Genomic DNA, 26950 nt, shown 5'->3' with positions numbered 1-26950 from the left:
TGGTGATGGATGGTTAAACCAGTTACGCGCCAGATGGCCGCTTGGGGCCATAGACCAAGATGGGCGAGAGTAAACGTTTTACTGGCGACAAAAGCATCTAAGGTCTAGGTGAGGGAGTGGTTGAGCAAACCAACAGCTGCAGAACTACTGTGACAAATGAAATGCTAAATGCTAGGCAGTTGATGTTTGGAAAGTGCAACTGTAAGTGACTTGGAGAAAGAGTTTTTTCCAAGGACAGACACTGAAGGAAGTGGGTTGGGGTTGCGGGTGATCAGGAATAAAAGAAAATGGTCTTGTCCATCATCAAGATCATACAGTCGAGAGGCCACGTGTGAATGCAAGGTCGAGGGGGTGACCATGAATATGGGGAGGAGACTTTATATGGGGGAGAAGCTGAAGAGAATACGGCAGTCAGTCATTCAGTTCAGACTATTAGGGAGGATATCCTGGGGAGATACTTGGGATGGGGCTAAATGGGGTGGGTGGTAAAGAATGAGCATTTTAAAGGAGAGGCGAGAGTCGCAGAACAAGGTAAGAGACTTGAAGGAGGAGAATGTGCCAGGGGAGCAAGGGAGAGACCAAAGTGGGATTTGATGATAAGGGCCACACCATCCCGACGTCAGTTTGGATGAGGCAAGTGGTGGAAAGTATACTCAGGCGGGGGGATGTTAGTAAGGTGCAAGGTATCGCCACCCATGAGTCAAGTTTCAGTGATGATGTTAATACAATCGTCCAAAACAAGGTTATTGATACCAAGGGCTTTGTTGGCGAGTGAACGGACATTCTGGAGGGAAATGCGAAGAGGGACTGTTGATCTGGCTGGCAGAGTTCCTGGGGGAAATCCTGGCTGGTGTGACCTGGGTGTGTAGAAGGCGGATGAGAATTTGAACCATTGCACAGATCAAGTACTCTCACTTCTTCATAATTACAGCTATATAAAAGGGTTGAAAAAATAAAAAATAAATCTGGTTGGGGGGAAAAGGTTTGTATATTTACAAAATGAACAATGGGAAGAAATGTCAAGCCCCACTCCAGGATTTGGGCAAATAATCTAAGCTGACACTCTTGTGCATCATCAGATGCGCCATCCCTCGGATGAGTCATTAAACCTGCCTGTTATGGTGGGTTGTAAATATCCCATGGCACTATTTGAAGAGCAAGGAAATCGCTCAGTGTCCTCACTATACTTATTCCTCGATTAATAGCGACAACCAGAAAACATTAGTCATTCACTTCATTGCTGTTTGTGAGATCTTGTGTAGAAAGTGGTGGCCACATTAGCCTACATAATAATAGTTACTGCACTTCAAAATAATTTATTCTGTGAAATGCTTTTAAAATATTTCGCAGAGATATGGTCTGGGGCTATCTTTGCTTTTTAAAAATGCGATGATGGCTCATATATTCGATAGTAGTTTACAGTATTGTTACTTTAGCAAGTATGAAGAAGTTGCCTACTGTAGTAGGGAACATTAATAAAAGAAAGGGCATGTCTGGAAATAGATATGGTGAAAGCAGAACTAAAAAGTAGGAATAAGAGACATATGGAGCTTATTGCTTTCTTTAATTATTTAGACTGAGAAATAAAGTTCCATTTAATTAGTGATATTTTAAAGCTCATTACAGTAATTATTTACAGATTTTGTAACATCATTGGCACTAGAAGTATATTTCACTTAATTTGTTCGCTCATAAACACCTTTAATCACCATACTGTCCATTTCAAAACAGCTAGCCAGTACTTCCGTCTAATATAGTGCCATGATTTATGTGTACCTCAGATTATCACGGGCTAATTTAAGTGTTTGGTAACATATTTAATAGGTATTAAAACCTGGTTAAAAGGAATGACTGTTTTAGCTAAAACCATTTGAGTATTTGCATTTCAATAAACTAAAGGACAATCTATATCCGGTAAAAACTGCGCCATGAAAATCATACAACAGGTCACCCTCCTGACCCCCACTGTCACATGCAGACATGATGAGTTCTCAATCTGAGGCAGACTGTACTGGGGTGGGCACAATGCTAAGCACTAATTGAAATTGATGCTTATCTTCACCATAACCTAAGTGCCAGCTCAATCTCCGAGGCATAGAAACAGGAACAACGTTGAAGGTACAGTAGCAGACGCCACACCCGGAGAGGTCAGGGGCGTGGAAGCCCGGCCGATCTTAACAGCGGGATCTCCTTTAAATAAAACTTCCCGAGTCTTGCCAGACACGTGACCAGATTCACGACCTGGCCAGTAGGCGGGAACAGGAATTTGGCTGCAGTCGGTTGACCCGGGGAATGGTAATCAGTGGGATTAGAGTTCCAGGGCAATCGCAGTAGACGAACAGGAGAGGCCCAAGGTCTCCTCGAGAGGCCTGGGGGAGCACCCCTGCTCCTCCTGGCCCACAAGGAGCTCAGAGAGAAGGAATTTTTAAAACTTACCTTGGCCTCTTCTGGCCAGTTGGCTCCACCTGCCATGGTTCTCAGTGCAAAACACCCCCTGACCCGACGTTAATATTACTTCATGGCATCAGTGACATTATGGGGCCGTAACTTTTGCATCTTAAGTAGGCCCCCAGCTGCTTTTATTGGGAGCCTAGTCGAGGGGCTTAATTTTGCGCCGACTGGAAACACAGCGGGTTGGAGGCAGGATTTCGATTTTCAAGATTTTAACTCCTCGCCCAACCCTGTATTGGGGAGTGGGGCTGATGGTGGGGGAGCTTGGGGGGGAGCCGGGGGGTGAAGCACTCCTGCTCCTCCCGGCCCACAAGAAGTGCTCACCGAGGCTGCCCTCGCTGCAGCTGCCGGAATTCCCGAGGCCCGGGAACACCAGCCGGCCACAGTTAAGCCTGCAAAGCAAGTTAAATCCGAAGCTTCCAGCCTCGTCATCATATTTAAAGTGCCAACCCGCCTCCTGGGAGCAGGTTGACTGCCCGCCCTCCCCATCCTACCTCTGTTAAAACTAGAAACGGGCGGGTTGGGGTCGGTATTCAGATTTTTTACATTTTAACCTCTCACCTGGCCCAAACCCGCCCGTGTTTTGGGTTTAAACCCCCCCCCCACCGTGTGTGAGAGAGAGAAATGAGAGTGTGTGCATGCACATGAGCGCAAGAGTGTGTGTACACATGAATGTGTTTCTATCTCTGCTTCCATGACGCACCCATTTGTTCAACACCCCCAAAGCAAATAACAGCTCCATTGCTAGTTATGTTAAAGAGTTCAAATTACCAACAAACCAAATACAAAAGCTAAGCCAAGTCATAGCTCACTTATTTTTTTTTTTAAAACCAGTCCAACTTGTTATACATATTTCATCATGAGTGTCATTTCTTCTTGCACAGCGATTTGGGACCTATTTTGGGTCTGTGCCATGGCTCACTTAAATTATGAAGCCTGCTTCCTAACTGCCAAATCTGTTGCCTTTCTATTGTAGGGGGAATGCAACAGAACAACTGTGCAGCAGAAATTGCCCACTCATCATGTGAAGAATCTGTGACCTAACACGCCATGGTTCAGCACACTGTCGATCTCAACTATATGCTGCCTATTTGGTCACAGTTGTAAACAACCCAGAAAGCAGTAACTGCAGTAAAATTTAAATCAATACAGTGGATCCCTGTTATTTGCCATAAAGGATAGAACCCCAGTACATAATGGAAATTGGCAGCTAGCCAAGAGTCCACAAATATTGGTCTTGCATTGTAGGAGAAATTCCCCAAGAATTGCCTTAAATGTGTCCTCAGATTGGAGTCAACAGTCATACTGAATTCTAGGAAAGGAAAGGGCTAATGATAGTTAAACTATAAGGGGGAAAAATTCAGTTGTTTGCGCCTCCTGTTAGCGCCTTAAGAGGGCGCAAATCAACTAGCGCCCGGGCGCGGCGATGTTTGCGTCGCTCGCGATATTAACTAGACATTTTGCGGCAGCGCTAAACACTACCGCCACGATCTCCTGCTGTGAAGAAATCAGTTTAAAAAACCTCAGACTGTCAATAGAATTGAGGAGGTTTCTTTAGAAATGGAAAATATGCAAGCTGGTGTTTTTTTTAATATTCGTTCCTGATATGTGGGCGTCGCTGGCAAGGCCAGCATTTATTGCCCATCCCTAATTGCCGTTGAGAAGGTGGTGGTGAGCCGCCTTCTTGAGCCGCTGCAGTCCGTGTGGTGAAGGTACTCCCAGAGTGCTGTTAGGGAGGGGGTTCCAGGATTTTGACCCAGCGACAATGAAGGAACAGCGATATACTTCCAAGTCAGGATGGTGTGGAACTTGAGGGGAGCTTGCAGATGGTGCTGTCATCAGCGAACATCCCTACTTCTGACCTTATGATTGAGGGAAGGTCATTGATGAAGCAGCTGAAGATTGTTGGGCCTAGGACACTGCCCTGAGGAACACCTGCAGCGATGTCCTGGGGCTGTGATGATTGACCTTCAACCACCACAACCATCTTTCTTTGTGCTAGGTATGACTCCAGCCAGTGGAGAGTTTTCCCCGATTCCCATTGGCTTCAGTTTTACTAGGGCACCTTGATGCCACACTCGGTCAAATGCTGCCTTGATGTCAAGGGCAGACACTCTCACCTCACCTCTGGAATCCAGCTCTTTTGTCCATGTTTGGACCAAGGCTGTAATAAGGTCTGGGGCAGAGTGGTCTTGGCGGAACCCAAACTGAGCATCAGTGAGCAGGTTATTGGTGAGCAAGTGCCGCTTGTAAGTACTGTCGACGACACCTTCCATCACTTTGCTGATGATTGAGAGTAGTCTGTTTGGCCAAATTGGATTTGTCCTGCTTTTTGTGGACAGGACATACCTGGGCAGTTTTCCACATTGTCGGATAGATGCCAGTTTTGTAGCTGCACTGGAACAGCTTGGCTAGAAGCGTGGCTAGTTCTGGAACACAAGTCTTCAGCTGGGATGTTGTTGGGGCCCATAGCCTTTGCTGTATCCAGTGCGCTCAGCTGTTTCTTGATATCACGTGGAGTGAATCAAATTGGCTGAAGACTGGCTTCCGTGATGGTGGGGTCCTCAGGAGGAGGCCGATATGGATCATCCACTCGGCACTTCTGGCTGAAGATGGTTGCAAACGTGTCAGCCTTGTCTTTTGCACTTACACGCTGGGCTCCACCATCATTGAGGATGGGGATATTCATGGAACCTTCTCCTCCCGTTTGTTGTTTAATGGTCCACCACCATTCACGACTGGATGTGGCAGGACTGCAGAGCTTTGATCTGATCCGTTGATTGTGGGATCGCTTAGCCCCATCTATAGCATGCTGCTTCCGTGCATGCTGCTTCTGTTTAGCATGCCTGTAGTCCTGTGTTGCAGCTTCCCCAGGTTGGCATCTCATTTTTAGGTACGCCTGGTGCTGCCCCTGGCATGCTCTTCTACACTCCTTATTGAATCAGGGTTGGTCCCCTAGTTGATATTAATGGCAGAGTGAGGGATATGTCAGGCCATGAGGTTACAGATTGTGATGGAATACAATTTTGTTGCTGCTGATGGCCCACAGTGCCTCATGGATACCCAGTTTTAAGCTGCTATATCTGTTCTGCTATATATAGCTGTTCTGAATCGATCCCATTTAGCACGGTGGTAGTGCCACACAACACGATGGAGGGAGTCCTCAGTGTGAAGGTGGGACTTCGTCTCCACAATAACTGTGCGGTGGTCACTGCTACCAATGCAGTCATGGACAGATGCTCCAAACAGTTGTAAGCTGCATAAAGCTCAATCTGTCTTCCAACTGCATTAAGCAACAGCTTCAAACCTTGCAAAGTGAAGACCTATGAAATGGGAGCTTCTATAGACCGTTTGCAGCTGTCAAGTTTAGAAATCATCCCATGCTGACAGAACACCCGACCTCCTTACCTGACATGATCCCCGAGCAGCGGGGAAGCCTTGGGGGGGGGGCGGGGGGGACATGTAAAATTGAAAGGCAAGCATAAAATACAACTTCATTGGCTCTTAACAATGTATCTAATGATGTCAGTTGCCTCCCCCGCCACTTGGGTCAGATCTGTTCTGCGATGACAGACCCGACATCTGGGAGACTAGCGTGGGTTTGGGGGGTGGGTGGGTGGGGGTGGGGGAAGTCCCCTACCCACTGTCAAAAGAAAAAAAAAATTCCCAGCCAACCCGCCTCCAAACGACCCCGCTGACCCCCCCGGAAAATTCCGGCCTACACCTCTGACAGAGGGAAAGTTTACCAAACAGATACTGACATATAAAAGTGTGTGACTTAGATGCACAAGTTTCTCTGAGATCAAGGGAGACGAGCTTTAATGAGATCAGATACAGTTACCAGCATGGAAAGTTAAATTACCTGGGAGCAGAGAACCCAGGTGGAACAGATAGCACCTCTGCAGACAGAGATTCATCGATCTGACATTTTATTTATTCTTGAGATGTGGGATTTGCTGGCAAGGCCTGCAGTGATTGCCCATCCCTAGTTGCCCTGAGAAATGAGTGGCTTTCTGCAGACAGACAAGAGTCAGCCATGTTGGTGTGGGACTCGAGTGAACCAGTTGGGTTTTTACGGCAATGCGGCAGCTTCGTGATCATTTTTACTGATACCAGGTTTTTATTTCCAGATATTTTAAACCGAATTCAAATTCTTATGTTCTGTGGATTATTAGTCAAGGCCTCTGGATCACTAGTCCAGTAATGTAACTACTGCACTACCTTACCTACCTACATCTCAGAAGATTATCCTCCCAGAGGAACTCGAGGCAGCCAGTTGATCCATGCCAGCTCATAAGGACGAGGTTGTACAAGTTCTGAAACACTGTTTATTACAAGCATATGGACTTTCTATTCACTAGACTGGCTATCTAACACTGTCAGCTATCTAATGAGTCTAATTCTAAATTAATCTCACCATTTTATTTCATTCACTCGGTAGTTGGTGTAAATTCTGATGGGAGATTGTAGTGCAGATGGTAATAATATCCGAACAGGTTGATGCAAAACAGTTCAACAAACCAAATTTAAGCATCATTAACTTCTTGATGAAGATTCATCTAGCGCCCTTGTTGAATATTCTGGTTAGAGTATCAATCCCAGTGTTCTGAAATGTATGGTAGACAATATCCTAAATACATAAATGAAGACAAGTACAATACAATTAACATTTAATCTAATCCTTCCAGGACGTTCAGGTGTATTTAGGTCAAACAGGAGGAGATTTATGTTCGCCACCTATGCAATGAGGTGACATTTCATGTCAAACTTTGTCCTGTGAAAATTCTGACAGATACTTGTGAATTCCACAGAAAGAACAGGTAGCCATGTTATTTTTCCAAAAGATTCACCTCACCCTCTTAGAACATGGCAAGCTTACAAGGGATTGGGGTGGACTAATCAGGGACTACCATCTACTCGGCGAAGCTCAGAGGGGTGTTGTACTGATCAAATACCTCCCATTCTTCCTGGAGACAATTATTGCCCAAATACGCCACCTTAGTGTAAGAGCTGATAGCAGAGCAGTTGGTAATGATGCTTAAAGTCTGAGCTTAAAGAAAATTCCATTCCATTGCTGACAGGAATGTTCCTCTTCCTCACCCCACAGGGAAGAGACAGCAATCATGGGAGTACAGGTACCTAAACTGCAGCCTCTAACCACAGACTCCTAGCTGGCAAAGGACAAGCTGCCAGGTCAAGCTGCCAGAGCAATGCAACCTGATGGATATATGGGTTGGCATACCATCCACTCCCAATAAAGAATTTGCCTTCTACTTGACCCCAACCCCATTATCCTTTCACCCACTTCCATTAACCTTCCATCCTACGATACTGGCCTCCAAGTCTCTCCCTCTTCAGTTATTCAGAGTTCCGATGCGGAGTAGCTAAACCTTTCCTACAGACACCAGCTGCCCACTACACAGTCAAAAACAAGGCATCCAGCCCACTCCACAATACTGTGTGTGACCACAAAAGCAGTGCTTAGGGACCACACCAAACAACTAATCTCTGCCACAAAGTGAAAAGGACTGCAAGCAATGGAAAGGAAAGTAAAAGAGTTCGAAATCCAGCAGGGGCCAATAAACATAGATCACTTTAAGAGTCCAATGCAATTCAGACAGAAACTAAACAATCTGCTTTCAGCAGCTGATGAAAAACTATTCTGATAAACCAGACCCAAATAATATGAACAAGGGTGGCAATCTAGAGAAGGTTTTCACATAGTTCCGAAGACAAAGAATAGAGAGCAGAACTGTTAACAGTTTAAATTGAAAGGTACTGTAATCTTATCTCTGATCTCACAGGTCAAAAAAGAATTTGCAAACCATTAGACCCTGAACTATGCCTCCGTCCACACAATCCGTAATGAACCTCCCACTTTGCCAACATACATGATCAGTTAATTCCGACTGCAGTCAGCGAGAACCAGCCAGCTGTGAAAAGATTCCAGTCAGGGAAAGCAACAAGGGCCAACTGTAACCCAGATGAATCCTACAAGACTGTGCTTCCCGAGCCAAATGCACGTCTGCTGAAATTCCTTCACCGTGTCAGAGAGGAGAGCTTCCCCAGACGCCTACGCAAGTCAATTCACACCAATGTGCAAAAACCATGTGTAGCAACAGTCTCAGACCACCTGCATTCCCCTTCCATTGGGAAACCAAAGAAGTATGCGCTACCTCCCCATCTCTTTGCCTGGACAATAGAGCTCTTGGGATCATGCATCGGAGCAAACTCTGACACGCAAGCAGTAGGGGGTTCAAAGGCCTGAACACACAATACGTATGTTGACAACAATGTTGCTATAGGTAACTAGCTTTTGACCACCACATCCCAATATCCTCCAAATAATCAGCGCTCGTTGGATACAAGCTTATCTACTCGTAAACATGGAACATGTCCAATGCTTAGAAACTCCCCAAGTTCAGACGGGGTTCTATCCTTTCAGTTCATTAGAGTTTGGGCTCAGTTACTTTGGCATAGAAGTTACACTGAAACTTTCTTTCCCTCGCCTCTTACCCAACCAAACTATAAGCTGACTTAAACAAATGACAAGGCCTGCACATGTCACTCAAGAACGATGAACACTCTTCCTCCCTATTCCAAACACTTTCAGTCAAGGTTGCAGCCTTGCATTTTTAAGACTTGAACAGCTGCAGCTCCATGTCCTGTGGGCAGCAAAGGGCGACAAGTATGCCTCAAACTGCTTCAGCAAAATTCAATGGCTGAGAGTGAAGAGCAGGGCCACCCTAACCAACCTACCCTTCATAGGCCCGTAAAAATCCCAAAACACCCTACTGCAGCACTAACCTCCTCAGCCTCGAGGAAGCATATGCCTCCTTGAAGATGCTCCTGGTCTGCCGGTCCACCTTACTGGACGAATGCTGCAGGGGTTACCGCACAAAGGCATATCTTTTTTACTTATTCTGGCCATCCCACTCCATTCAGCTATTCTGGACAGAAATCAAAGGGGCCACAAGGAGCTAGTTAACTCCCCTTTTGAAAGCCTAATTGAGCTGACCTTTGTACACCATCAAGCAGTTTTCCCCTCTTTCCAGTCCTTTAAACCAATTAGCTAATTCTCTGTACTAGCATTTAGCATATTTGTTCATGACTTTTACCCAATATTCTCCCCTCCCTTTTTGTTTTGGTCTGCTCTATAAAGTCATTGATCAGACTTCCTTTTATAGATCTAACAAATGGTCTCTATCAGAAATATTAACCTGTCCTTTTTATCCAGCTGCTGAGGGGTGTACTGTATATTCCCAGCATTTTCAGTTTTGATTTCAGAATTTCAGCATTTGCAGTTCTTTCTTTTTACCTTAGCATAAGTCCCAACTGCCCTGACTAGTTAACGATGTAGTACTTGCCTTCTGCTGCCTAGGCCCTAAACTCTGGAATTCCCCGTCTAAACCTCTCTGCCTCTCTACCTCATTCCTCCTTTAAGATGCTCCTTAAAACCTACCTCTGACAAACTTTTGGTTACCTGCCCCAACTTCTGCTTTGTGGCTCGGTGTCAAATTGTTTGGTCCCATAATACTTCTGTGAAGCACCTTGGGACATTTTACTACATTAAAGGCACTATATAAATACAAGTTGTTGTTGTTGTTGGTACTACTGACTCAGTCTCTCTCCATCAAAAATGACCTTCACTTTTGAGAAGAATCTCAAGTGATACCAAGGGAAGGAAGTGATCATAATGGTCCTTTTTAAAAAACTGATTTATTACAAAAAACAAACATTAAAATGCTAAAACTCTAAGTCATACATCAGAAATTCCAGAAGGAACAAATACTTTCAATACTACAGAAGGTTTTATTCTGAAACCAAGCTTTTAAAAATAATAAGCTTTCTTTTAGTCACAGCAAAATAGGGCAAAAACAATCTCCATTTTCTGGTTAAAGAAAGGAGAATGCACACAATTAGTAATGTGTAATGGAACATTTAGGACTGTATCTTTTTGGGAGCAATTAATTCATCAGCAGTCACACACAGAATATTACTTCAGCTTCAAGAACAGCTCCACACTGCATTATACCCAACCCTCCCCCGCACTGCAACATTCCCCTGACAACATCCATAGCAACTGATCGCCAACCTATCAGCAGCATTGCAAACAGACAGAAGCATGAGACAGCACAAAATCTCCGCCAGAAATTAGCTTCAAAAAAATACATTCTGTAAACAGTAGCCTAAAAGCACCTCCAAACTTCACAGCTGGAAGACATATCACATCAACCTTTGGAAATATAAAAGAAGCAGAACATTGTTTAACAAGCATAAAAGGAGGATGCCAAGCAAGAAACTGGGAAGAAAAAAGGGGGAGGCAGGGAAGAAAGCACAGTTACAGAGGTGGGTTTTCTAAGAAGCTTTAGAGGAAGGTTTTAGCATCTCATCTGAATTACAGCAACTCTCTCTCAGTACTAAGCTGAAGTAGCAGCCAGATTACAATAGCAAAATACTGCGGATGCTGGAAATCCGAAATAACAACAGAAAACGCTGGAAAAACTCAGCAGGCCAGGCAACATCCGTTGAGAGAGAAAGAGAGTTAACGTTTCAGGTCGAAGACCTTTCGTCAGAAATGGAAAAAAGCAGAAAATGGAAAGCAAGTTTAGGGGCTGGGAAAAGGTGGGGGATGAAAGAACAAACGGGAAGGTCAGTGATGGGATAGAAAGCAGGAGAGATTAAGAGACATTAAGAGATATTCAAGGCAAGAGGAGGTGGTAATGGGACAGGTTAAGGAACAAAGGATGGCTCTAGATGAAGTGTGAATTGGGCTGGCAGAATGAAGGACAGCTGCCCTGTGGGAGGGAAGAAATAAGGCCAAACAAAAAGTGTGGATAAAAATATATGATAGGGGCCGAGGTTCTGGTCTGAAATTGTTGAACTCGATATTGAGTCCGGAAGGCTGTAAAGTGCCTAATCGAAAGATGAGGTGCTGTTCCTCGAGCTTACACTGAGCTTCCATGGAACAATGCAAGAGGCCGAGGACAGTGAGGTCTGAGTGGGAGTGGTGCGGAGAATTAAAGTGACAGGCGACCGGAAGCTCGGGGTCCCCCTTACGGACTGAACGGAGGTGTTCCGCAAAGTGGTCACCCAATCTGTGTTTGGTCTCCCCAATGTAGAGAAGACCACATCGTGAGCAGCAAATACAGTGCAAGAAGTACAAGTAAATCGTTGTTTCACCTGGAAGGGGTGTTTGGGGCCCTGAACAGTGGGAAGGGGAAGGTATAAGGGCATGTGTTGCATCTCCTGCGCTTGCACGGGAAGGTGCCAGGCGAAGGGGAAGGGGTGCCGAGGGTGGTAGAGGAGTGGACTAGGGTGTCGCAGGAGCGGTCCCTACGGAATGCTGAAAGGGGAGGTGAGGGGAAGATGCATTTGGTGGTGGGATCATGCTGCAGGTGGCGGAAATGGCAGAGGATGATCCGTTGAATGTGGAGGCTGGTGGGGTGAAAGGCAAGGACAAGGGGAACTCTATCGTGGTTCCGGGAGGGAGGGGCAGGGGGGAGAGCAGAAGTGCGGGAGATAGAATGGACACGGTCGAGGGCCATGTCAACCACGGTAGAGGGGAATCCTCAGTTGAGGAAAAAGGAAGACATGTCGGAAGCACTGGTATGGAAGGTGGCATCGTCAGAGCAGATGTGGCGAAGACGGAGAAACTGGGAGAATGGAATAGAGTCCTTATAGGAGGTGGGGTGGGAGGAAGTGTAGTCCAGGTAGCTGTGGGAGTCAGTGGGCTTGTAGTGAATCTTTGTCAATAACCTATTCCCAGAGATGGAGACGGAGAAGTCGAGGAAGGGAAGGGAAGTGTCGGAGATGGACCATGTGAAGGTGAGGGAAGGGTGGAAATTGGAAGCAAAGTGAATGAAGTTTTCTAGTTCAGGGCGAGAGCAGGAGACGGCACTGATACAGTCATCAATGTACCGGAAAAAGAGTTGAGGGAGGGGACCCGAGTAGGACTGGAACAAAGAGTGTTCCACATATCCCATGAACAGGTAGGCATAGCTAGGACCCATGCGGGTACCCATAGCAACACCTTTGATTTGGAAGAAATGAGTGGAGTCAAAGGAGAAGTTGTTCAATGTGAGAACAAGTTCAGCCAGGCGGAGGAGGGTGGTGGTGGATGGGGACTGGTTGGGCCTCTGTTCAAGGAAGAAGTGGAGCGCCCTCAGGCCATCCTCGTGGGGGATGGAGGTGTAGAGGGATTGTACGTCCATGGTGAAAAGGAGGCGGTTGGGGCCAGGAAACTGGAAACTGTTAAAGTGGCGGAGGGCGTCGGAAGAGTCACGGATGTAGGTGGGAAGAGACTGGACAAGGGGAGAAAAAATAGAGTTGAGATAGGAAGAGGTAAGTTCTGTGGGGCAAGAACAGGCTGAAACGATGAGTCAACCGGGGCAGTCCTGTCTGTGGATCTTGGGAAGGAGGTAGAAGTGGGCTGTGCGGGGTTGGGGAACTATGAGGTTGGCGGCCGTGGGGGGGGGGGAAGATCTCCAGAGGAGATGAGGTCAGTGACAGTCTTGGAAACGGTGGCTTGATGTTTGGTAGTGGGGTCATGGTCCAGGTGGAGGTAGGAGGTGGTGTCGGAGGGTTGACACCATCATATCGCCCTGTAATCTGCACTGTTCTAATGAGAAAAGACCCAATCTTTCAAGTCTTTCTTCATACTTGTATTTCGTCACACTAGGCAGCATCCTAATGAATGTGTTGTATCCTCTTAAACACCTCAATATCCTTCCGATAGAGTGGAGCCCAAATTTGCACACTGATTCATTTCGGTTTAGGAGCCAGCAAAAAGAGCATTCAAGAAATCAATTATTTGGTGATAAAGATATCAGGTAGGATTTCATCAGTGGAAAGAGAGAGAGGTAGGGCCATCAGCATCCAGATGGAGTAGAATGGCAAGGTTGTGCACCAACTAACTTAGCCTAGGCAGACCGCCAGGGACGTTGATGGAGCTGGATTTAGATGCACAAAGGTGCTGCAGACAAAGCGATGACTTTGGTTTTCCAGATGTTGAGCAGAATTAAATTTTGGCTGCTCCACAACTTGATGTTGAGGCAGATAGTACATCAACAGCTTTGGAGTTAATGAGGGCGAGGGACAGAGTGCGCCATCCTTGACAAATATGGGGTCATGGGTCCATGTAACTTGTATTTTACAGTAAACCCAGACAAAGTAATTGTTAACTGGAAGATATCCAACGACTCCTACTGCAAGTGCACGTATGGATGTCAAGCGAGGACAGTATCAGGTTCGGCTGCGACTTTCTTGTACGTATGAACTGTCAGCTTTTTAAGCTGCCAGTCAGCTTTTCAGAATGTGTCAGCTCATCAAGGTTTCACAAGATGATCAGCTTTTGCACAGGACTGCAGGTGAAAAGTATGAACCAATCAGGTAATTTGGAGGGCAGGACTGGAGACCGTTAGAGATGTTGCTTGCTCCGACTGTTAGTTCGCACCAATTTGAGACAGAACATTTTGAGATGAGTTGATGGCATCCGAGGGTCACAGTTGTGTTTGTTTCGTTTTTGTCCCCAGGGAAGTAATAGATGAAATTTGTTAAAATGCAGCTTTCTTTTTATCTTCCTCAAAAGGAGCTATTCAGGGTATGCCCAACTCTTGTCTTATGTGAAGGTTATTGTTTTCCAAGATTAGTTGCAGCCAATTTTTATTTTAGATAAGGAGGACGTTTCCTGGTGTGAAGGCATTCATTGGTGTTATTTGAACATTCTTGTTTCTATATTTATGGAATTGGCAGGTTTTGGAAATAAAATAGGAAGTGGAGTTGGAGCGATGATGAATTTTACTTAATTTTGAAACATGGAAAATGACGGATAGAAAAAGATCTACTGGCCCTGTCCAGCCACTGAGATTCCCCAATTTAGGATTTTAGTACAGTTTGTGTGTGAGCACAGCACCAGTTACGTTCTATAACTTTGAAAGTGGCGTGCAGTTTGTTTGTGTGTGCATGGAGGCGGGACATTTGCTCTGGTGGAGTAATCGGGAGAGAGGCGCCACACCATCCAGGTCAACATCCACAGGTAAATATGAGCAGTAACATTAATAATCAATAAGAGTGTCAGATTGCAAACCACAGGCTGCAGCCAAGCAGTCAGTCCTGGGTGGGTCAAAGAGCACAACATTCAACTCCTTATGCTAACTGATGTAAGTCACATTGTTCTGCACTTTATCTTTAATTTTAATGATTGCAGTGTGTAACGACTTTTATTTCCAGCACTTGAAAATAAACTTTTCCAACAGGTTCAAAAGAACGAGAGAGGCTGGAAATGATGGTAAGCGAGCATGGCAGATACAACATTTCAATTGAAGACTACAACTTGTCCTTGGCTGTCCTCGTGCATCACCACGGGAGATCAATATGTAATATATTAAAAATCTTGCAATTGTGCGTACATCCTGTCAACTTTTTTCATTATAAATTCCCGTGTCCACATTTATGATGAAAATTGCTTTTGTAAAGTTGTTATACTGTAATCACATCGTTCCCCAGTGGAGGCACTGCAGCACCAACACTGGCAGTGGAGAGTTTTCCCCTGATTCCCATTGACTTCAATTTTACTCGGGTTGCCTGGTGCCACACTCGATCATCCTGACAAGTTTACACAGGCAGTTTCCATTATAAATCTGGACACTGAAATTTTTAATTGCAGTATTTTATTTTTTTAAAAGAGACTGAATGTATGACTTCAAAATGAATTACATCTCTAATCCAATTATCCCCCCTTCTCTAGCCCCACTTCACCCTAAGAGTACATCAGGTCTTGACTTCCCATATGCAATGCCACAGAGATGTCAGTAACCCTTTCAAGAAAAATTATTTATGACCTGAAAAGGTACAGTTACAGTCGGCTCTAAAATGCCAGAAAATGCACGAAATCAAGTGTCAAAAAATGAAATTCTCCAGGGATGTGGAGATGCATGCCCCAAGACTTCCTTAAAAACTAAATGTCTTGCCTTCAGGACTTGCATGCTCCTTCAGTAGTTTCAAAATTCATCAATAGTATCAACTAGACATTTGTGTACTTTAGCTTCCCTCCCCCACCTTTATTAATAAGTGACAGTGTTAAAAATATACCTGCAGCTTTAATAATAATAAGCGCATGTCCCACTGCACTCAGTCTAATTCCCATCTTTGCAAGTCATGAGGCCTAAAGTCGGGGCTGTTTTCGAGCTGCCAGCTTTTGCAAAGCTGTTGATCAGTTTTCTCAAGTTTTCTAGGCTGGCACGTATAGTTCCTCCACTTAAACAATCTGTTGGCACCCGCTGGCAAAGCTCACACATGAATAATGACCACTTGGCTGAGGTACCGGATGGCAATCGACCCCATGGAACAGCACCCCGCAAAAAGTCAAACATGTCCAGATGAAAAAGATAGCAAGCAAAAGAAATGAATTAAAAATATTAAAGAAAGAAAAGGAAGTAACAGTAGAAGTCATAATCTAACAAAAATGCAGTGTAAACATATATGTAAAACTAAATAATTCATCATCCCTGCTGTCATCATTTATTGACCTAGCACGGGTACAGGTACTAGATTAAATATCAGACGACTGTGAGGAACTTCAATAATGCCTTGCAAATATATAATCTCGTTACATCCTGCTGGATATTCTGATAGGGAGTAATTTTAACCGAACCCACCAGGTGGAAAACTGATGCGATCAGTGATGTGCCTCAATAATTCCGAGACTCGAAGTTAGCAGAACAAAAACAAGGCTTTTATTAACTTAGAACGTAACACGTAAAAGAGAGTGATGTCTTCCTTCTGGAGACTGAGCCAGCCTACAAATGGGGCCAGGTATGGGCGGAGCCCTACACACAGCACATTCCAGTATACAATACAGCACATTCCAGTACACAATACAATGAGGTCTGGGGGAAGGGAAATGACACTGAAACCGATCTCAGTCACAGGCAGTGATGATGATGAATATTTCATCACAATCAGATCAGACACTCCTTTAACGCCCGGCCCAAGTCAGACTTAAAAAGTACTTGGATGTGCACTTGGGATGCTGTAACCTGCAGGGCTACGGACCAAGAGCTGGGAAGTGGGATTAGGCTGGATAGCTCGTTGTTGGCCGGCATGGACACAATGGGCCAAAATGGCCTCCTTCCGTGCTGTAACTTTCTATTAAGATGGTTGGTACGTCACAAAAACACAGTCCACGTGGTAAATGGGAGAATACCAGACAAGTTAGTGAGAGGAGGAAACAAAAAGGTGAGACAACAGAGAGTGTGGAGAAAAAAAAATGCAGAGAACAGGCTGTAAAAAGAAACAAGAGGAAAGAAATCAATCAGTCATAACAAAAAGAACCATTGCATTGCACAGAAGTAAAGAATATATTTTTCAACTTCATTGGATGCTAGATAATGGCAGCAGAATGGAAACCATACATTTAATATTAATAAAAACTGGTTGTCCTCCCTCAGTGCACATATAAACATTACAGGAAACTCTTTGGTATCCGGCACCGACGGGACCGGCGTGTTGCCGGTTGATCAAAATTTCCGGATGACGGAGTGGGTTATCTACCGAGGCTATGTTTAACAAAGAAAAATTTAAAAAATCAAGAAATGTGCAGTATACAATAATTGGGTACTCACCTACAGAATGTTGTGTTAAATGGATGGTGGAAGATGCTTGATTAAGTACAGTACTGCCAGTTGAGGGTAATGCAATGACTACCAGCAGCGTGGGAGACACACAGTACCCCTGTAAAATGGCGGATCAGAAGAGACTACCGGCAGCGCGGGAGAGTCAGACTCCTGTTATTGAGCTGTTCCGACAGCGCCAAGAAGCCGAGTAGTGGCAGTTTGAAGAACTACGCCCACTGACTAACTCGGCCACCGCGGGGGACTCGGACTCGGCAACATTGCCGGTTATTGAGGTGTTGTTTTCGGAGTGAGCATTTTGCCGGTTAATAGAGAATTCCGGGTATTTAGGTGCCGTTTAAACGAGAGTTTCCTGTATTTTCAATTGAGTATTCCCTTGGCAGGTCGAAACAGTATCATACCCTTACCTCCAAAAGTGAAAAGCATGTAGAGGACTACATGGACTGCAAGGACTTGTGGGAGTAGGGCTCAAGCTTCTGGGTGTCAGGCTGAAAGTTAAAATGTCACATCTAATCAGAAAACTGGCTATTCTTTATATCAGTGAATAGATGGAGAATGTAAAAAGCTGCAGCAATTGACAACCACTGTTAAAAAATACATTTCCTACTGGAATTCAGACATTAAATATTAGAAATCTGTCAGAAAGTGCTGCTGACAGACAAAATTAGAATGGTTACCCCACAATGTCTCCTTCTATGAAGACCTTTAATAAGGATCGTGCAACTATTTCAGTTGACTTTTCTAAAACGTCAGGCTATGACTATATCTATTCTAGCAGGTTGCTTTTTCAAACATTTTACTTACTTTTCATGGCTAAAAGTTGTGTTTGTTCAAATATTAACAAATCTTAAGACTTATACTGATCTATTTGAAAAGTTAAACATTTGTAATATGGAAAACACTAAATTAGCTAGGCCATAGATTTACAGATTTCTTAGAAAAATATGCAGAATCGTGGAACTTGATCCCAAAACACCAGCAAATTTCATGAAATCCTATGCAATAACAGAATTTGACATTCTCAATTTCACCCTTCAAATAAACTCCCTCAAGGGAGCAAAGTTATCAAGGGAGCTGCTGTGGATAAATGGAGTTGAGGTACATGTCAGCCTTGATTTAATTGAATGGCAGAGCAGGCTGGAGGAGCTGAGTGGCCTACTCCTGTTCCTATGTTCCTTCCTATGTTCGCGCATACCTACAGCCAGACACCCCCAGAACCTTACCATCCCTTGTGGTCCCTCCGCATGAGGTCTTGATCACTGTTGTGACCAGCTCTAATCATTTCTTCACCTTGCTTATTACTCAGTCCCTCTACCTATCCCTTCACCCTCTACTATCACTTTTGGCCCCTCGCCTGTGAGTCAGAAGGTCGTGGGTTTGAGCCCCACTCCAGAGAATTGAGCACCTTTACTAATTCACTCTAGATCACAGGTTCTTTCTTATGGCCTTACACCCATCAAAACACCTCTTCCGTTGTTGATCTGGCCAATTGCACCCTCATCTGTTGTCAAAGTTCTAATTCTCACAAAGTCACTAACCCTCGAGGCTGTTCCCCAATAAAGGCCCCGAGTTTGCTCCTTCAATTCCCCGGGCTTCAAATTTGAGTGCAGCGGGTACACGACCGGTTGTGTTCTTCATCGAAAGAGCTGACTCAATCATGTTAAGCACTACTGTGTCTGGCTCTTCTCAGCCAAATTCTCCTCTTGCAGGATCATGAAGGCAAGGACATCCCGACAGCTTCATAGAAACATAGAAGATAGGAGCAGGAGTAGGCCATTCGGCCCCTCAAACCTGCTCTGCCATTTAATGAGGTCATGGCTGATCATCCAAACTCAGTACCCTGTCCCTGCCTTCTCCCCATATCCCTTGATCCCTTTAGCCTTAAGAAATATATCTAACTCCTTCTTGAATATATTTAATGAATTGGCCTCAACTGCCTTCTGTGGTAGAGAATTCCACAGGTTCACCACTCTCTGGGTGAAGAAATTCCTCCTCATCTCAGTCCTAAATGGCCTACCCCTTATCCTTAGACTGTGACCCCTGGTTCTGGACTCCCCCGCCATCGGGAACAACCTTCCTGCATCTAGTCCTGTTAGAATTATCACTTCTTTTCATGATGAACTACCACCCTAACCCCTTTCCATCAGCATCTCCAACAAGTGAAGAGAGTTCACAGGTGTCTTTGTCTCGAAGATTAAAACCACCATATTCCCCACCTCTCCCCTTATGACCTCTTCCCAATCTCTAATCCCTTGTGACTGCAGTTTCTCTAGCTACACTTTGCATTCTTTATGGTCATCTCTTCCACAGGGCTTAACTACTGCTTCCTTGATCCACTTCCCAATCAACACTGACCACTCAAACTATGCCTCCCAACCCCCAAGCTTGCTGAATTGTAAATATTTCTTTATTCAGGCATTATCAACTCTCATTTTAAAAACTGCCATAACCGGTTCTCCAAAAAAAGCCTACCCTTGTTCCATCCGTCCTCTTCAACTAGCACCCAACCTCTAACCTCCCTTTCCTCTCAAGGTCCTCAAACATGTCTTTGCCTCCCCCATGGCCTTACCCTACCCTATCTCTGCAACCTCCTCCAGTCTTCTATATCGTCTCCTGCTCCCTTCAGCCCTCAGACTCCAAACGCCTCTCCATCCCCCACCCCATACTCTGGAATTCCATTGCTAAACCCCTCGCCTCTACATTACTCTCTTCACCTTTACAAACTTTCTCAAAACCCGTCTTTCAACCAAACTTTCAGTCTTCTCTCCTAACCCTCACTGTCTGGGTCGTTGTTCCTTCCTACATTAGAAATGGTATGTAAATGCAAATCGCTGTTTTAATTTGTTACCCAGTCACTATAACCCAATTGTAAATGTACAGAATTACAGAAAGTGATCCTCAAAATACCAATGAAACTCAGAATGTCATAATAAGAATGGAATTTAACTTATTCGGCATCAGTATTGTTCTCTCGCGCTATGAAAATCATTATGCATAATTCAATTGAAGTACTAAATAGCCATCTTAATAGGGAGTTAAAACCATTCACTAAAATATATGCAAATTTGAAGACAGTGGCCGAGGTAAAAAAAAAGGAAACAAAGCATTATAGTAAAAATAAACTGTGTAGAGCCAATCATAAACATATTAAAAGACGAGTCATTTTCACAATAAATAAATATTCTCTATAGTTGTGAATTGCAGCAGACTGACGAAAATTTATCGCTAACATTATTCACTGGTTAACATCACAAACCACGAAAGAAAGGAGTACTTTCTGCCCTTCCCGTGGAGAAAGTTATCGGCTGTTACAGTATCCAGCTAGAGATGGTTAAGGTTCACACATTAGACATTTAGAATTCTAATTATAAAGAGGGGCACATGGTAACTGGTTACTGTATCAGATGGAAACTTTTTCCATTCAGTGGGTGGGGAGAGGCAGAATTATTTTCGTTCTTCTATGTCCTGTAACTCTAGCCTCATATTATAAAATTCCAGTGTATTTCCCTCTCAGTTTGTTTGCTTACAATTTATTTCAGCATTTAGGCGAGAAAATTGACTTGTGCATTTAAATCAAAGATACTTGTTTATGTGACTTAAACAGCACAAAATACATATGAAGGTGACGCGGTGTAGCACTACAGTGTTGTGCAATGACATGGGAATACATTGGTTCATGTCCATAATTCCTCACTGGTTTCCAGTCTTGGCTCTGCCACCATGTGCGGTGAGGCATTCCCTGAAAAAAAGGAAGGGAAACCACCCCAGAATACTTTTACATGTCTCCTATTGGCAAATCGCATGGCATTGAAGGCAGAAAGCAGGGAGGGGGTTGCATCCCCACACCCCTCCAACACAGAATGGTGCATCACCCAGGAAAATGCACAGGGCAGAAAGGAGAAAAAAAAAATCCAAAATACATTTTATATTCCTTACTGGATTTTCTGTGGCATTTCTCACAGTCAGTTGGATAACTATCATATAAACAACAGAAAATATAATTTTAATTGTGTATCATCACATTGACTCACTTTTGGGTTACAGAGTTTAAGATCTAGGCTAGCCATTTGTAAACTTAAAATACACTGCAACAGAAACGTTGCTGTTAAGAGACTTTTAGAGATCCAAACAAAAATATAATTTAGGAAAAATATTTTCTGATGTTAGAACATTATTTAATAAGAAAGACTTCCATTTCTATAGAGCCTTTCACGACTCCGGACGTTCCAAAACACTTTACAGCCAATGAAGTACTTTTTGGAGAGTAGTCACTGTTGTCATGTGGGAAACGCGGCAGCCAATTTGCGCACAGCAAGCTCCCACAAACAGCAATGTGATAATGACCAGATAATCTGTTTTTGTTAATAAGGTACCAAAAATATAACGGTAGATTCTGGTACTTCTTTTAAATTGGCAAGGGCACAGAATGCAATATAATGGAGCTAAATGGAAGGCGACGGCACAAATTTTGTGGGTTCTCATTACATTATGCTACAGAGACATAGGGGTTGCATGTGTACAGATTAAGATGCAATTAAAAACAGTAGACAGTTATTCAACGGTTTGCCTTTCCCACTTAAATAATATTACTTCTTGATTAAATTCTGAAAGAATGTTAAGACGCAGGAAAAGAAGCTGTTTTCTAGTGATTATGCTTGGAATTATTTCTGAAAAATGAAAGGGACCAATATAAGAGGGCCATTTATTTTTCTTCTCATGGATCAGAATTGGATGCTTGCAGCATCGGCAGAATGTACAAGATGAAGGTATTGGAAAATGAGTGTGGTGGCTCAAAATGCAGATACCACGTATGTGCAAGGAACTCAAAGCAGCATAGATCAACCAATTCAATATCAGACAATCTTTAGGCAATAATGTGCAGCGTAGGCGAGTGGTCAATACATTGATATAATGCAGATTAATATTTTTATGTATGTATTCCAAAATAAGATTCTATTTAACAACTGTGTTCCTGTTTGACATAATCATTTAATAATTATTAATGTCCTGATCAATGCAGATTAATATTTTTATCTATGTATTCCAAAATAAGGTTCTATTTAACAACTGTGTTCCTGTTTGACATAATCATTTAATAATTATTAATGTCCTGATCAAACATGTATTAAATGAGATGGGAATGCAAAAAACAAGTACTACATTGGAGGAAATTTCAAAGACTATTATGGATTGACTTCATATTATGCTGCAAACTACAGTAGTTAACTGCATATGCATGACTCAAGGTGTATTTGTGCAATGCTTGCTTTGCACTGAACAAGTAACTAAAGAAAATTAATGTGTACTTTGTGCAAGAACACCGAAGAGTGAAGTCATTTTGCAATTTACAAATACTTAAACTATGTACTTCAATTTAATAACTTTCGGCTTGTATCATCATCTTTTCTATAATCTTGCTACTAGTTTATCATCTCTCTGACTGCAGAACAAAGATTTGCAGATTTTGGGACCTCAATGGACACTGGAATAATATGATTCAATGTTGGCCAACAGCAGATTATATTTTCATGGGAAATGGGATCACCTCCCCCATCCACCTTGACCCATTTTCCTCTGCAAAAGATGGGCCACATTCCTAGCAGCTCAACTTCCATTACGGATATCTGACTTAAACAGCAGTTAAAGGTAAGAACCGAATCCGAGTCCCAGTACAAATGCCCGACATCCTACTGATTGAAAATGATGTCCTTTACTTATGAAATGCGTGTTCAAATGGAAATTTACAGTCAGGATATCAATTAGACAGCTCTGATGACAGTGCATTAGTACACTGGTATGCTGCACCATATAGAGTTAGAAGATGGCTCTCCCCCACGTGGTAAGTTCTCATTTTAGCCAGGCTATATAGGGCACGGTTTCCCCAGGGGTTAGTAATACAAATCAATCTGAGGGTAAGTCAACCCACCATGTTCTTGTGCACTTTGCAGCTATTCGTTTTGCAGTCGGATTGACAAGAATCTAGAAGCAAGTTGTTATATACCCTCCTTGCAATGTATGGCCCACGGGTGGGGGTGGGGGCGGGAAATGGGGATCTTAAATAATTTCAAAAGCGAAATGAAAAAAAAAATATTTATTGGTATGCTGATAAACATGTGTACAACAGCACTTCAATTTTACAACTTGGTGACCTGCATTATCAACATTCATCACTTAATTATGCCGACATTTACACCAATGGCAATAAATGTCAAATTACAATATTTAACTTTAAACGTTTATGATACAGGTTTATTAATGTTATTCTATCTCCTGTCTCTTAATTTCTCTTTTTGCTATGCACCATTTACGCGCTGCTACTTCTCAAATTCTGAGGGATCGAGACAGTGTTTAGCGTGACATTGCATTTTATATTAGCAAACAACTGCAGCAGCATTCCATTTGATCACGGCACGAAGATACATTCGTTTACCATGTGCCGGCAAGATTTATTTTCCACCCCCAAACAAGGTTTCTTTTCCTTTTAACACTGATGTGCTGATTATGCGGCTGCCTGTCACACAAGTCTGCAGAGCCGTGGTGTGAAGCAGATACAGTAATTATTCATAGCTACAGTATGTACAAAATGTGCCTTCTTAAACCTCAGAGTAAAATAAAGGAATCGCCAGCGCACAGCCTCGGAAACAGCAAAAACCCAGAATTATTCCAAATCATTTATTAAACAGAGAAATACTTACTCCAAGGTCAACCCTGGAATTCGGAGTCTTTCCCGTTGGGCTTTCATGGCTGCCGTTTGTTACCACACTCTATTGTAACCATGACAAAATCACTGCCAGCATCCTGGCGCTGACAGGGAGCCAAAATGAACCTCTCTAAAAGGAATGGACTAAATCCCTCTTGGGGAGGGGGGACTAGTTTTGGGTTCTTCCACCGCCAGGAGTTACAAAAGCAACGTCAGCTGACCACATCACACTAAATACAAATCATTAGTACTGAAATTGTTTCAGCCGAACAAAAATAAAATTAGAAAATCACTAGTGCATGACATCATCTGCTTTATCCTCTGTATATTAATAACAGACGTGTCGCTAATACAAAAATCTATCCCTATGCAAATACGCACTTAAACCAACCACATTAAAAATCCTCTTCATTACAATACACAGTTTCAAAATGCCAAGGACAGCACTTGTTACAGGCAGTTAAAAAAAACACTCGCTCCTTTTATTCGATATAAAACTGTTCAATATACAGGATCAAGTACAATTTTTTTTTTTAAAAAGCTTTGTGATCTTATAGGCTTTTCTCAACTAAATTTAACTGTCAATAACAAAGCATCAGCTTGCAAGCTGCTGCAGCGGTCACGTAGCACAAATGGATGAAATGTAATTATTTATTAAACAGGCCCTTAATCCCCTTAAAATCAGTTCAGCTTTCACCATCATCATTCTTGGATTAATAGGTCAGTCATTCAACACTTGAAATAGCCTTGGCTATTCAAATCGTGTCAGAAATTCACTGTTCTGCATATAGTACCTACATTATTCTTTAAAATGGAGCATATACACTAACCAAGCTGTTCCAGTACAGCTACAACACTGGCATCTACCCAACAATGTGGACAATTGTTCAGGTATGTCCTGTCCACAAGAAGCAGGACAAATCCAACACTGCCGACTAACACCTACTCTCAATCATCAGCAAACTGATGGAAGGAGTCATCAACAGTGCTAGCAAGTGGCACTTACTCAGCAATAACCTGCTCACCAATGCTCAGTTTGGGTTCCGCCAGGACCACTCGGCTCCAGACCTCATTACAGCCTTGGCCCAAGCATGGACACAAGAAATGTATTCTAGAGGTGAGGCGAGAGTCACTGCCCTTGACATGAAGGCAGCATTTGACAGAGTGTGGCACCAAGGAGCCCAAGTAAAACTGAAGTCACTGGAGATCAGCGAAAAAACTCTCCACTGGCTGGAGTCATAGTAGACACAAAGGAAGATGGTTGTGGTTGTTGGAGGCCAATCAGTTCAGCCCCAGGACATCAATGCAGGAGTTCGTCAGGGCAACATTCTCGGCCCAACCATTTTCAGCTGTTTCATCGGTGACCTTCCCTCCATCATAAAGTCAGAAATGGGGATGTTCGCTGAAGATTGCACACTGTTCATCTCCATTCGCAACTCCTCAGATAATGAAGCAGTCCATGCTTGCACACAGCAAGACCTGGGCGACATCCAGACTTAGGCTGATAAGTGGCAAGTAACATTTGCGCCATCTCCAACAAGAGTCTAACCACCTCGCCATGACATTTAATGATATTACCATCACCGAGACCCCACCATCAACATCCTGGGAGTTACTATTGAACAGAAACTCAAATGGACCGGCCCATAAATGCTGTGGCTACTAGAGCAGGTCAGCGACTGTATATTCCGCAGCGAATGGCTCACCTCCTGACACCCAAAATCATCTCCACCATCTACAGGGCATAAGTTAGGAGTGTGGGAATACTCTCCACTTGCCTGGATGAGTGCAGCTGAAACAACACTCAAGAACCTTGACACCATTCATGACAAAGCAGTCCATTTGATTGGCATTTCAACCACTACCCTAAACATGCACCTGCTCCACCACTGGTGTATTATGGCTGTAGTGTGTACTACAACAAATCTCCAAGGCTTCTTCAGCAGCACCTCCCACCTCCACCATCTAGAACGACATGGGCAGCAGGTGCATGGGAACACCATCCTCTCCAGGTTTCCCTCCAAGTCACACACCATCCTGACTTGGACATACATCACCGTCCCATCATGGTTGCTGGACTAAAATCTTGGCACTCCCTACCTAACACCATTGTGGAAGCACCTTCACCAGACAGGCTGCAGCGGTTCAAGAAGGCCCACCATCACCTTCTCAAGAGCAACTAGGTCTGGGCAATAAATTGACAGTGATGGCCATGAATAAAACAAAACGCAGTTGATCATGATATAAGCTGCTGGCCTGTACAAGTGCAGGACTTCTGAGCTGCATCATGAGTGACTTTCTGCAGTCAATCACTTCCGAATGTGCATTGTTCATGCTATGCGTTGTTAGTATTTTCATTATAGCAAATATTTTGGAAGTTGTTTTACCTGGAGTGGCAGGTTCCAGCCCTGGTTCACAGGATGCATGAATCAACAATAAATCCGTGCTGGAACTCTGACCACCAGCAAGCACTGGCTACATCTACGAAAAATGTATCATAAGAACATAAGTAGGAGGAGCAGGAGTAGGCCATACAGCCCCTCGGGCCTGCTCCGCCATTCAATAGGATCATGGCTGATCCGAACCTAGACTCGCGTCCACTTCCCTGCCCGCTCCCCATAACCCCTAATTCCCTTATCAGCTAGGAAACTGTCTATCTCCGTTTTAAATTTATTTAATGTTGCAGCTTCCACAGCTCTCTGAGGTAGCAAATTCCATAGATTTACTACCCTCTGAGTGAAGAAGTTTCTCCTCATCTCAGTTTTGAAAGGGCAGCCCCTTATTCTAAGATTATGCCCCCTAGTTCTAGTCTCACCGATATGTTAGAACCAAACAAACCTCTCACCACACTATACTTATAACAACTATTACCCACATTCTATCACTGCAGCACCTTCAATAAAATGGCATCCAATGCCAGGAAGACTGCAATGAAGACTCCCCTGGAGTGTTTGTGCAACATTAGTAAAGAAAAAAGTGGACTGGACTAAATTTTCACTTCTCACTTACCATTTTCTTTAAAAAAATGTTTTAATTAATGGACACAAGAGTCATGCACATAAATAATCTAAACAGAATACTACATACACCATTGTTGAATGGAAAATAATTCACATGTAGTACAATCTTTTTCCACATCTTTGATCTGGGAACTGTTGCAAAGCAA

At 43.6% G+C, this 26950-nt stretch overlaps 1 protein-coding gene across 9 annotated transcripts in view; it reads right to left on the bottom strand.

Moving 5' to 3' along the window:
- Window positions 1-26950, bottom strand: part of mast4 (microtubule associated serine/threonine kinase family member 4) — a 571101-nt gene that overhangs the window by 228466 nt on the left and 315685 nt on the right. For 2 of the 9 annotated variants that reach the window (XM_085981706.1, XM_085981714.1), the window contains exons 1-2: window positions 23780-23987; window positions 17492-17572 (exon numbers count right to left, since the gene is read on the bottom strand). The exons of 5 other annotated variants lie outside the window; for them this stretch is intronic. In XM_085981706.1, coding sequence (XP_085837832.1) covers window positions 17492-17572; window positions 23780-23826 — 128 coding nt within the window. In that variant the 5' untranslated portion in view covers window positions 23827-23987. Of the gene's footprint in view, window positions 1-17491; window positions 17573-23779; window positions 23988-26950 lie in introns of those variants that run through there. 2 more of the 9 variants (XM_085981755.1, XM_085981763.1) reach the window with 1 other exon arrangement.

The sequence above is a fragment of the Somniosus microcephalus genome, chromosome 1 (genome assembly GCF_052327205.1).
Source record: "Somniosus microcephalus isolate GS21.2 chromosome 1, FLI_Smic_1.0, whole genome shotgun sequence".
Classification (NCBI taxonomy): domain Eukaryota; kingdom Metazoa; phylum Chordata; class Chondrichthyes; order Squaliformes; family Somniosidae; genus Somniosus; species Somniosus microcephalus.
Note: the sequence above shows the minus strand (reverse complement) of the source record. Positions and strands in the feature narration are given on the sequence as shown.